The sequence below is a fragment of the Pelophylax lessonae genome (genome assembly GCF_965119305.1).
Source record: "Pelophylax lessonae genome assembly, chromosome: 1".
Lineage (NCBI taxonomy): Eukaryota > Metazoa > Chordata > Amphibia > Anura > Ranidae > Pelophylax > Pelophylax lessonae.
In genome coordinates this window covers 410834974-410848490 of record NC_138768.1, presented here as the reverse complement: position 1 = coordinate 410848490, position 13517 = coordinate 410834974, and the positions used below count along the sequence as shown (strand labels likewise).

Genomic DNA, 13517 nt, shown 5'->3' with positions numbered 1-13517 from the left:
GCATCCCATATTTGCCTTGGTGTCACATAAATAAAATATGGAGAGAAATCTCCCTCCTGCAGTCACAGACCATATTAAAAATATGACCGAAGTTCTAACCCTTCCCCACACTACTTAAAACTAAAAACATTCTGCCTTCAGCTTTGGATTGTTTAGGAAAAAGCAGTTAGGAACAGGCATAATAAAACACTACCAGTAATCTAATCAAGTAAAGGATAAAGATAACTTTTCAAGATCATTGATGAATAGTCTTGTATTAGATTTATGTGCACTAAGTTTTACTTTTTATATTTTAAGGACCCTGGCTTGGCCAGAAGACAAACCCTCAAATATCTGGCCTAAGAAAAATCTACATACAAACCAAAAAACAGAAGAAGCTTCAATTTGTTGTTGGCGGCTATGCTTACCTCCTGCCAAAGACTTCTCTTGTACTTAGGTGTCCTGTGCGTAGGTTTCGTAAACCTCAAATTATATGGGAGAAAGATGGAAAACACTTGATCAGTTCAGAGCATGTTACTGTGGCACCACATGGATATGTTAAAATTCATCATCTCAGGCCATCAGACACTGGAGTCTACACATGCATGGCTGGGCCTAGCCAAGAACATTTTGTCATCAAGCTTATTGGAGAGAACAATAAAATTATTTCTCAAGCTTCCAGACATAGAGAAGAAGACACTGTTAAAAAACACAGAAAGAATGATTCTTTTAATCGTCCAGAAAAGCAACAAAATTCTAATCTTTTTAACCGAAGCAAAACTGAAAAGCAGATGCAGATAACGGACCCTGGTAGTCGCTATGATAATATTGTTTCACGTCTTCTGACGCTAAAACCATGGTCTGACCATCATATGGATCCATCTGACCCTCAGGAATCTTTTGAAAGAAATACCTCCTCGGAGGAAGACCATGGATTGGAGCATACTGTACCTAATACTTTTGTTACTGATGTTAAGCACGTAGAAGATGTAATACGGTTATTGTCCCAGCAACCTGGTGAACTCCAGGACAACAGCAAACATCTCTTTTTACAGCTGGCTCATGAGCTAGTTAAAAGCCGTCTAGAAAACCATGGACCACCAGTTTTCAAGCCTGAGCCTAAGCAGCTTGGTCCGGGAATCTCAGAGCATTCATTGTATAAACCAGTGTCTGGTTTTTCTAGCTCATGGAGGTCGTCATCAATGGAAGCAGAAGTATTTGAACCACGTGACATTCCCCCAGGTCAATCTCACAGAAAGCCAGTTATTCTCCGAAAGATATCTGCAGCCCAACATTTCTCCGCTTCTGAGGTTGTAACCCATATTGGACAAACTGTGGCACTTGCTAGTGGAACCCTCAGTGTACTACTTCATTGCGAAGCTGGAGGAAACCCTAAACCAGTTATAAGCTGGGCCAAGAATGGAGAAGATGTGAAATATAGTAACAGGTAGTAAAAATACAAATATTCCAATATTACATATGGGGTGTATCTACAGAGAAAGGCATATGACGAGGACCGAAAATTGTATCCCTGTACAAACATCTGACTCCTATATTTTAGTCCCTCTTTAAAATAAAAGCACCATTCACTTCAGAGTTCCCCCTTCATATCAGGAGCCTCCCATTATGTCAAAAGCCTACCCCATACATCAGTTTCCCTGCCTTCACATCACATGCCCCCCCCCCCCTATTTAAATCAGAGAACCTGTCTGTTCTTTCAGTCCTTCTGTTCAGTTCACACTCCTTGGAATACAGCAACAGGTCACGTGGTACTGTCCGAGCTTGGCTCCATTCACATGACTAAGCTGTCCCCTCTCTCAAAGCCAGTCATCCTCTCTGGTGCCTGCTGTTGTCCCAGACAGTTTTTGGGCTGTCACATGATTCTTTAGAGACTGCCCCTGCTGACCTTACAGGGCTGGGAAACCAGCAGCCCTGACCATGCCTTCTCCTGAGTGGCACCTGGGAAACATGTCCTACCTGCTATACCCTGGATGTGCCACTGATACCAAATGTTAGCATTCACCAGCCATGGGTTTTATAGTTTGTTTACTGATACACCAAATTAATGTTAAACATATTTTCCACTATAATCAGAGCTTGAAATAAGAATAAACATAAACTGATATGAATCAGATAAAACGTGATATTGAACGTCCCAATACACAGTGCAACTAAAGTGACACAGTGATAAATGAATAAACAAATCTTCATCTGTGATCAAAGTGCTGCATGCTTCATTCCAAGTGATCCACGTGAAAATGGTAAGATTAGCAGCTCACCTCAAAGAAAGACTCATATGAGTCTAAACTGGCATACAGGTAAAAATCACAGTCGCCTGGTAAGCCCTCCTGCCACCGCCTCCAAACAATCTTTCAGGTTGTGAATGGCATCGGTGAAAGACATAAAAAAGGAGATCTAGTGCTCTCTGTCTTAATAAGGGGCTATTTATTCAATATGCTGAAATCGCACTTACATTATATTGCACTTAAGCAGTGCCAGCTATTACAGCGTTCGGACACTTCCTGGTACCTCCAGGATCGGCGTAATGACGTGCAGGCTCCTCCTTATAATTGGTTTCAATGCAGAAGTGAGACTGATTTTACACTCTCCACATTTAGTAAATAAACCCCTATGTGTCATCCCTGAATGTCCCTGAATGTCTTTCACATTCAGGGATGACACATAGGGGTTTATTTACTAAATGTGGAGAGTGTAAAATCAGTCTCACTTCTGCATTGAAACCAATTAGAAGGAGGAGCCTGCACGTCATTACGCCGTTCCCGGAGGTACCAGGAAGTGTCCGAACGCTGTAATAGCTGGCACTGCTTAAGTGCAATATAATGTAAGTGCGATTTCAGCATATTGAATAAATAGCCCCTTATTAAGACAGAGAGCACTAGATCTCCTTTTTTATGTCTTTCACCGATGCCATTCACAACCTGAAAGATTGTTTGGAGGCGGTGGCAGGAGGGCTTACCAGGAGACTGTGATTTTTACCTGTATGCCAGTTTAGACTCATATGAGTCTTTCTTTGGGGTGAGCTGCTAATCTTACCATTTTCACGTGGATCACTTGGAATGAAGCATGCAGCACTTTGATCACAGATGAAGATTTGTTTATTCATTTATCACTGTGTCACTTTAGTTGCACTGTGTATTGGGACTTATTTATCACAATATCACCGTGTTACTTTACTTGCACTGTGTTATTGGGATGTTCAATATCACGTTTTATCTGATTCATTTCAGTTTATGTTTATTGCATTAGTCTAATTTATGGTCACATTATTATTATTTTTACACTAAGCAATTTATTTTTATGTGTATTCACTTAGCGCAGCAATATTATTTATTCATTATTGTAGGTGTTTTGTGTTTGGCACTGATTGTTTGCAGCTTTGTGTTCACCACTTGTATATATAGGGATATAGGGATTGCGCTGATTATTTTTATTCTTTATTGAAATAAGAATACATTTTCTGAATGCCTAAATGATGTATAATAACACAAGCTATATCCTTAGCCTAAACAAAATTAAAACTAATTTCTAGTGAAGAAAATCAAAAACACTTTATTTTTGAAAAATAACTCCCTTATTGCAGTAACAGGGATTTGTATGATTCCATAGACCATAACTTTTTCTTGGTCAACTTGCACTGTTCAGTGAACATACATGCCTAGTTTCAAAAGGTTATCCCAATTTTTAACAGAGTGAGAAAAACTTAGGATTTCAAATTTTGTTAGTTTTTTTGCTGTCTCATTCACTTATTTATTATAGGTACTTATAAAGTGCCCACCATTTACGCAGTGCTTTACATATGGTGGTATCAAAAAGTTTTGAGATGTAATATTTAACACAGATGGCAGCACAAGGCTGTACGCACAGTGTGGGAGGAAACCAGAGTACCCAGAAGAAACCCACGTAAGCACATGGAGAACATGTAAACTCCAGACAGGTTGTGCCGTGGTTGGGATTCAAACCATTTATTGTATTGTTATAGACCCAGTCAACCCAAACGTTTCTGACATATACATTTTTATATAATATTAACACACAGTAAATGAAACAAGCCCTTATCGCCATTTGAATGTACAGCCACTGTGAAGCAATTCATGCTCCCCTATTCCTATTCACCTACTCAGTGTTTACATGAGAGAATGAAGGTTAACGGGCTGTTATGTCATTGTCGGGAGGGGGAGCTGAACTATAACAGAAGCTAAAAATGAGAAGTTTCACCTGCAGATTTGAGTATGAATTACTCCAGCTACAAAGGTCAGTAAGGGCTCATTTTAACTTTTAGAAACTGCTTGTTTAGAATAAGTAAACATTTGAATGGCCATAGCCTGGCCCCACATCTACTTTAAGGAGATCAGTTTTTTTTTTTAATTGTCACATTTTTTTACATAATTTAATCTTGTGGTCATTGATATGTTTAAACAGGATTCTCCTAAAATCAGATGATACCCTGCAAATACTAGAGCCCGTTGAAGCTGACGTTGGGTTTTACACCTGTAATGCCACTAACTCTTTGGGCTCTGCTTCAGTGTCTATTGCCATTACTCTAGCAGGTATGCAATTCAAGATTTTGGTGGATGATGTTTACTTTCTTCTATCTTTTAAAAATGCACGGTACTTTGTTTTTAAATGTTCTTCCTGAAACTGACATGCAAATCTCAATGGAGGTATGTACAGAAGATGCGACATTGAGATGTTTGTTTATGCCATTCATCATAATTATACCTGCACAATTGGAATCACCTTTGGTTACACTTATGAGAAATTTTCTGCTGTTGTTATCTTGCAAATTCGGCATCAATTCTTCAGTCGCATATCACTCTTTGTTTTAGTCATGTGAAAAGGTAAGTATACCCCATGGAAATTATTGACTCTTTCAACATTTTTCAATCAGCAAACATTAGATCTTTATAAATCTGCAGACTTGTAGCACAACCCTACATTTACCACCATTTTAAATCTATGAATGTTTGAATTAGATGTTCCATATTAGGTTCCAATTATTAGCACCTCCTTTTGGAGTATGCAGATGAAACCTGTCCTATTTAAATTACAGATATCTAGGGTCTGATGTTCTATTTACATGTGTTACCATCATTTCAAGTTCAAAAAGCTCTTTAAAGCCCTCAGAAAGAAAATTGCTGATGCTTTTGAGTCTGGCAAGGGTTTTAAACAGATCATCAAATTATTTGGAATCATTCATTCCAAATAAGGAAAAAAATATGTGACATAAATTTAAAACAATGGCTTAATTGTCCTAGACTGGCTGACTTAGCACATTTGGCCCAAAAGCTTACAATTTGATGCTAAAAGATTTCTCTAAGAACCACAAAATGTAACTGTGGGATCATCAGGTAATTCTTCTCTTACAACAGTTGGTGTCAAAGTTCAAGCATCTACAACAAAAAGATTGCACCAATTGAAAACGAATGGGAAGTGTGCAAGGAAAATGCCTTTGCTGTCCAAAAGGAAAATTACAGCAAGACAACAGTTTGCTATCAAACATACTGGCAAATACCAGGCCCTCAGACTAATGTGCTGTGGACTGATAAATCAAAGACAAAGCTGTTTGGCTGTAGTTATAGTAGACATAGTTACATAGTTAGTCTGGCTAAAAAAAGGCCATCAACCAATAAACATGTTTGCCACAAATCAATTACAGAATTTCAGCAGAAGACCCTCATGCCAATTGTGGAGCAAGATGGTGAAAATATTTTGGTTTGTGGTTTGCTTTGCTGCTCTAGGGCCTGGGCAGCATGCAGTCACCAAGTCAACTATGAATGAGAATGAGAATGTGAGCTCATCTGTTTGAAAGTTGAAGTTAAATCAGAAATTGCTCTTTTTACACAGAAATGATCAGAAGCACACCAAAAAATCCACCAAAGATTGGATCAGTGAGAAGAAATAGAGGGTTAGGAATTTGCCCATCCAAAGCCCCAATTTGAAACCCATTGAAATGTTGTGGGGGGATTGAAGGGGTCAGTTCATGCAAGGAATCCCACAAATATTGTGCAACTGAAGGAATTTTGCATAGAATTGTAGTAAAAAAAATTCACAAATGTCATATAAATGCTTCTGGGGTGAGTGTACCTATAATATCCACAGTGCACCATTGCATCAATTAATATTTTTGTTAAAAAAGTAAAATAATTTCTCTTAATAAAATAAATACTGTAAATAAAAGGCAAATGTTGTGTTTATATTCAGGTATAAAGCAACTGTAAATTTGTTTGATTTTCTTTTTTTCAATAACAATCATGTTATACTTGCTTGCTCTGTGCAATGGTTTTGCAGAGTGGCCCGAACCTCCCCCTCTGGGGTCCTCTGCCAGCACTCTAGGCTCCTACTCTTCTGCATACGCCACCATTTCAAGCTGCTTGCTATTGGGGCGCATGTGCGGGCTTCCAAGCCAGGCTTTGTATGCTCCCTCCTCAAATGATTTGATTGACAGCAGCAGGAGCCAATAGCTCCTGCTGCTTCTTCTGTGTCCTGTTAGGAGGGAAGGAGAGATTAGCGTTGCTGCAGGCAGGCACAGCTCTGGATTGAGATAGGACTCAGGTAAGTATGAGGAGGGTGAGGTACTACCAATGGGAAATGTTTTACCTTAATGCAGGGAATGCATTAAAATAAAACATTTTATGCCTTTAGAACCACTATAACATTTATCTAAATACACTGTATGAAAGATGATCCAATGTTTGGCTGTTCAAATTGTTGAAAAGTTAACAATTTCCATGAGGTGTACTTACTTTGTACATGACTGTATTTGTGTAATAACTGCTTCAGCTGATGAAATAAAAAGCTTCTAGCTGGTTTGATCTGAATAGATTTTTTTTTTTTACTGAAAGCAAACATTTTAAGTAACATTAAAATAAATGTTTACTATAATTTGTCTAATCCAATCTATCTAATCAAATATGCCAGCTATATGAAACAGATGGATATCTCACAGTATATATAATATAATTGGTGTGTACAAGAACAGAGTATTACATTTTCTTTGTATATGTAGCCAACCGAAAAGAAGAATTGGCATTTCTTTTAGGGCAACTGTACATTAAAGGCATCGGATAATCTTTAAAGCATAATTGCATACGGATAAAAACATCTAAATGGATTAAAAAAAAATGTATATTATTTTTAAATACAACTATGTAAGTAAATTTGACTTGTTGCCGGCCTTTAGAATCCCTTGTACAGCAAAGACTGTAGAAGGAGGGAGAGCACTAGGAACAAATTAGATGTGCTACATGCACATGTAGCATCCTGACAGTGGAAGAGAACACAGTGAGCAGATAAATGTGATAATAAGTGTGCTGTTGCTCTTTCATTGTCCAGTCACAGGCCAGGGGCAGGGAAATTAATTTTTCCTGAATTTCTTAGATACTGTAGAGAAAACCACCCTGGCTTCACTGTCTGTCGAGGCTGTGTAAATGTCAGGAGTTGATGGATAGAAATACACAACCATTGATAGGTAAAACAGTTCTCATGTATTGCATGTTTAGCTGTTTGCTGGAATTAATCTTTAATCTTAGCTACCAGTTTGTTAAAATGTCTTCTAGCTCTAGGTGTTGGCAGATTCTAGTTCTGAATCCAAATGTTTGTCTGGTTTGTGGTGTCATGTATTTCAAACTTTTAAATGAAACAATTTTAACTGCAATACTGTTTCTTCATAAATGATCCTATACAATATTCATATTATCCAAAGAATAAGGAGATCAACCCATACCGTTATAGCAGGGATAGGCAACCTTTGCAGCCTAGTGTGCCCAAAAAAAAAAAAAAAAAAAAATGTAAAAAATTGAGAGTGATATCCGAATATATATATAAAACTTTGGGGCTGATTTACTAAAGTCAAATAGACTTTGCCCTCTGCAAGTGTAGTTGCTCCAGAGCTTAGTAAATGAGGGGAAGCTCTGCTGACTTCCATCATCCAATCGTGCAAGCAAAAATGCAGTTTTTTTTATTTTCTTTGCAAGTGATTGGGTATCCTTTGCAAATTGAAGCTTTTCCTCATTTTCTAGGCTCTATTTGCCTTTAGTAAATTATTCCAATGTGTCTATGTCACACCCTCAATTACACAAAGGAATATTTAGTAAGTAATCCCAACCCCCAAACATTGATGTAAGTGACAGCAATTAAAACCCCAACATTGTTGTGCAGTGATTACAAAATACCCCCCAGGATTGCCCCAATGCAGCATAATACCCCCAGGATTGGTGTCAGTGAGGCAAAAAAAAAAAACATATTGGTGTTGGTACAGCAAAATACCACCAAGGATTGGTGTCAGTACAGCAAAATGCCTCCAGTAATGGTGTTCAATGAAGCAACTGGAACTCTGGAATAGATGTCGGTGGAGCAAAAAAAAACATTCCAAGATAGGTATCACTGGCACAAGGTACCCCCAAGACTTATGTTCAGTGCAGTAAAATATCCCAAGGATTGATCTTAGCACACGCAAAAACTAGCGTTCAATGTGTTTTACTACCTCAGTATCAGGATGCTCCCTCTCTACCACGCTGCTGCCCTAACCACTCTCCTGCAAATTGAATTCAAGTGTCAGGCAGAAGATTGCTCCATCTGATGGAATAAACACAAGTGCTGTGGACAGTGACGAAATACTCACCAGTTCAGTATAAGAGCACTTCACTACAGATACACATGGAGTTTGGACCCCCTTATTCCATCATATCTACACCCCAGATCCAGCTGCAAGGTAAACCTGCAGGGTCATAATGGTTTCTAAATGCCATATGACAGAGACCCCTGCATTATAGACTTCTCAGACAGTAAAAATATAAACAAATATCCATTATTGATTTCTTACCTCAAACATAGGTCCACCCTTGAAAACAAGGATAGTTACTGCAATTTTACACCAGTTGAATCACATTTGTTACCTCCAAGGATGTACCCTAAGCAGTCCAGCATGTTGTAGAAAGGAATCAGTACCATGTGTTGGTTATCGAATGAGCGGGATACCAGTAAGGAACTGAGAATCCTTAACAAGTACATATTATCACATATGTGACCAATAATGTCACCAAGGCGAGTGTCAACTTGAGTAAAGATTAAAGAATTGAATAGTACCAAATATTTAATCCTGGATAGTCTTATATTTCTGAGAGTAGCTAGCTAAGTCAGCAAAACACTCTCATTACGATGACCTTCCATTCATATTTTTTTAATAAATCCTCTTTAGCTAACCTTAACATTTTAGTTGTAATGTGATTTCTTGAATGTGAAATAATGCTCATGTTACATGTATGTATTAGACATTAACAGTGCATGTCACAAGTTATTTTGGATCTGACTCTACTTTCATAACCTCTTACCCCCTGTGACGATATTAAGTAAGTGTTTAGAAAAAGGTTTGCTCTCCCGCAGTCTTCTGCATCCATTCTTGATTAGCACAGATGCTTTATGGCATGCCTCATATGGACAGCTTACTGAAAAACAGCAGGTTTTCTCTACACTGGATACCTCATGGTGTTTGTCTTTGAACTAATGGAGTGAGGTGACCATAATACATGTTTTTTGTCTCCAGGCAAACCATTAATAAAGACCTCCAGAAATGTGCTTATCAATATGGATGCTCCTTCTATCACCATCGATGTTGGCAGTGTGGTGAAAACTATTCCAGGAACAAATGTAACAATCCATTGCCAAGTAGCAGGTGAGCTTAGAATGTGCAATCTGTTGATAGAATGTTAAATGTGTGTGTGTAAGGAAAGGCAGAGGATACATACGTAAAAGCCAGTAGTGACATGAAGCATGTACATAGTTTAAAATGGACCTATATTTAAAAAAAGGTCTGGCTTTCTATCTAATTTTATCACTAGTATAGCTAAATGTAATGAAACAAATCAACAATAAATGTATGTGTACCATATAACATCAATAGTATGTAAACTATTGGAAGGGGGAAAAAAACAGTATCATCAGTAGTAACCAACATGGGTTTACAAAAGATTACTCTTGCTAGACCAACCTTTTGACATTCTATGAGGAGTTAATTTGTAATTTGGATAGAGGAAGGCATGTGGATATGGTGTATCTTGATTTCACAAAGGCATTTGATACAGTATTAAAGGTAGGTGTAGCGCTAAACAGATATCATAAACAATCCTTATCCACAGGGAAAGATGAATGCAAAAAACAGTGTCCAATAAATTGTGGCGACAGTGCTTGATTCAGGGACCACCACCAGCACCCAAGTGTAAGAGCCTCTTACCAGAAAGGACTGACCCTCATTACAAAGGTCAATCAAGCGCAGGTTCTCATGTTGGTTGATGCCAATGTCAGACCTCAGACCTCAGATCATACAAAAGAGGGAGACACTCCTCATAGTGTAGTATGTATCGCAAACAATTTATTGAAAAAAAAACAATTTATTGAAAAAAAAAAAGAATTCCAATTTATAGAGAAGACTGTGACATTGCCCTGAAAGAGTTTGGTCATACTGTAAACTACTTTTTTAGAATCTCTTGGTGCACTTTTAAATTACTTTTGTAGGGTAAAAATCGAAATAGTTTGCAATTAAACATACTCTTTCATATACGAGTTTTCTTAAATGTTACTTTTATTGTTGCCAGTCCCTGAATGTTTTCTATTTTGAGCATTTTGAGTGTTAAGGTCTGGAAGGCAGTTGCTTTATAGACTTTAAAAACAAATCAAACCCCACACAGCTAGAGCAGGACACTGCAAGTAAACAAGTCTGTCTTTATGGTCTGATGTGATGGTTCCCAGAAGAGAGGTCTGTGGGAATCTCCAGGCATAATTCACTCAGTATACTACAATACCTCATTACTTTGTATTTCTCATTGTCACACATTCTTCTTCTGGAGCTATAAACAAATAACCCGAGGATATACCAGATTAATACTTTGTGCAATTGTGCCTCTCAGTACTGTCCAAGGAAAATGTATCATGCTTATGTACCTATGCAGCCATTGTTAGGAGTATTATACAATATCATTAAAAAGAAACTGTGATAAAATATCTGTATTACAGTAAGTAAAAATGTTCAGAAGGATATGACAACGTTCATATTCTCTGTCATTCCTCTGTCCTGTCTTAATGTTTGCAAAAATATTTCTGTACCCCTGCTGTCTGCATGCACCATTATTTTCACATTGAAAGTGTTGCATTAAAGTGGTATTAAAGCCTATTTTATATATATATATATATATATATATATATATATATACACACAAATGAGCTTCCGGAAGAATGGTAAAACATTCCCATAGATACACTCCTAAACCTTGTGGACAGCCTTCCCAGAAGAGTTGAAGCTGTTATAGCTGCAAAGGGTGGGCCAACTCCATATTGAACCCTACGTACTGAGACTGGGATGCAATTAAAGTTCATGTGCGTGTAAAGGCAGGTTTCCCAATACTTTTGACAATAAAGTGTATATATATATATATATATATATATATATATATATATATATATAAGGTTATGCTTGCTCTGTGCAATGGCACAGAGCAGTCAATTACCTACTCTCTGGGGTCCCACGCCTACATCCTCCTCTTCTTCTTCCTGTGGGTGTCCCCATAGCAAACTGTGTGCAATGGGGGTACCCTTACTGCATTGCTCCCAAGCCTAGTTCTGTGTGTCCATAGATACACACAATATGGTTCAGCCTCACCCCTCTCTCCCTCCCTCCTCAATGGATATGACTGACTGCAGCAGGAGACAATGGCTTTGGCTGCTGTCTGTTTCTACTGTGTGACCAGAATGCGAATGAAAAAGACCTACAGCCAGGGTAGTGCTGGATCACTAACATGAATCATGTGTGTGTTTAGAGGGGTGGGGGTAGTTAGTGTGCAGTTTTTTTACACTAATGTAGGGAATGCAATAGGTAAAAAAGATTTTAGAACCATTTTACATTGCCAAAAAGAGAACTTGCATTGCTGTAGTGACATTTTTAGAGCGGTTGTGCTGTACCCCCACCACTCCTGGCTAGCGTCATTGCCTAGATTTTGAGAGATCTTGAAAGAAGTTAACCCTGTGTTCCTAGTCATGAGACGCCATTGTGAGCCCAAAAGAGGACACAACACAAAACTGTACATAGCATGGTTTTCTGAACTGAGGGAAGTAAACTCTTGAGGCCCAGTGTGGAAAAAAAAGAACTTTTTTCTTTCTGATACTATTTAGCTATCATTTTCTTTATTAGTACAGTCTGGCTATGACTTGCTTTATTGATACAGTCTAGCTATCACTTGCTTTATCAATACAAATAAGCTATCTTTAAGAGGGAACGTGACAAATAACACATGGCAAGTATAATGTTTGTCACAATTTCTAGCACCTAAAGCTTGTCTGGTGCTTTTCTATAGAAGTCAATGACTGCCATAGGTGAATTCTAGAAAAAAGCATGCATGGAATGTCTCCTAGGTGACATTTCATGCATCTGTTGAATGTTCCATTCCTGTAAAATGCTGCTTCATTTTTTATTAGGCACTAATTCCTTTTCTGGGTCATTGCAGCTTTTCCAGGACATTATCCCAGTTTGATTTCTGATAAGGGACACGTGTCAGAAATTGTAATGGCAAAAATATGGCATTTAACAGATATGCCACCTTGCTTAAATCAGCAGCCATGAAAAAGTTTTACTTTTTCTGCCAATAACCAAATTGTAAATTAGTTAATTAACAGGATTGCAACTGTCCTGTCTCTTTTAACTTTACTACCAGTAGATATGCCTGTGGATACCAATTCAGTATAAAGCTGGACAGAGATGGATCTAAATCTGGCTCAGCAGGGACCAATCGAATTTTGATCCATCCAAGGGCAGGCTGGTTGAACAGTAGTCGATATCTCAATCAACTTCTGTATTATCAGCTTGCTGGAAATTGTTTGCTTGATCAGTGACGCTGGCTATAGCCTCCAGTGCTGATGAGTGTATTCTGATGGCAAGAAAGCCTCCCTGCTGTTAGAATACAATACCTATGTGGGAGGGATTCCCCCATCCACATGAATCGAATCATTGTCTTACATACAACCTGCTGCTTGAATGAAAGAAAATGAATCGTGTATGGCCTGCTTAAGTCTACTCATAGATCAGCAAATATTAGGAAGTCCTGTCTATCTATTAATAATTTTAGATCTTCCACAGTATGTGCTGCTTCTTTCTAACTCCATACAATGTCTGACTGTGTGGTTTATGCATAAGAAAAAAATACTCATCCATAAATGCTTTAAAGTGATATTAAAGATTGGTTATATTTACCTGCTCTGTGCAATTATATTGCACAGAGCAGTAACTTACCACCTCTTTGGTAGTCCTCCACCAGCGCTGTATGCTCCTTCTTTCTCCAAGTGCCCCCTAAGCAAACCATGTGAAGCATGCCCCCGATCCACACAACGCCAGGAAGTCACACCCCCCCACCCCCTCCTCACAGGAGTTTGGCTGACAGCAGCAGGAGCTAATGGCTTCCCCTGCCTTCAGTATCTCCTGTGAGATCAGGAAGAGGGAAGAGCGGTGCTGCAGCTGGGACAGCATTGGAGTGGTG

General features: G+C 38.4%; 1 protein-coding gene across 1 annotated transcript in view; it reads left to right on the top strand.

The window, feature by feature from the left end:
• ADAMTSL1 (ADAMTS like 1) overlaps positions 1 to 13517 on the top strand; it is a gene marked incomplete at its 3' end in the record, with an annotated part of 475788 nt that overhangs the window by 362403 nt on the left and 99868 nt on the right. The window contains exons 19-21 of the mRNA XM_082260455.1: positions 298 to 1426; positions 4420 to 4547; positions 9542 to 9670. Coding sequence (XP_082116581.1) covers positions 298 to 1426; positions 4420 to 4547; positions 9542 to 9670 — 1386 coding nt within the window. The remainder of the gene's footprint in view (positions 1 to 297; positions 1427 to 4419; positions 4548 to 9541; positions 9671 to 13517) is intronic.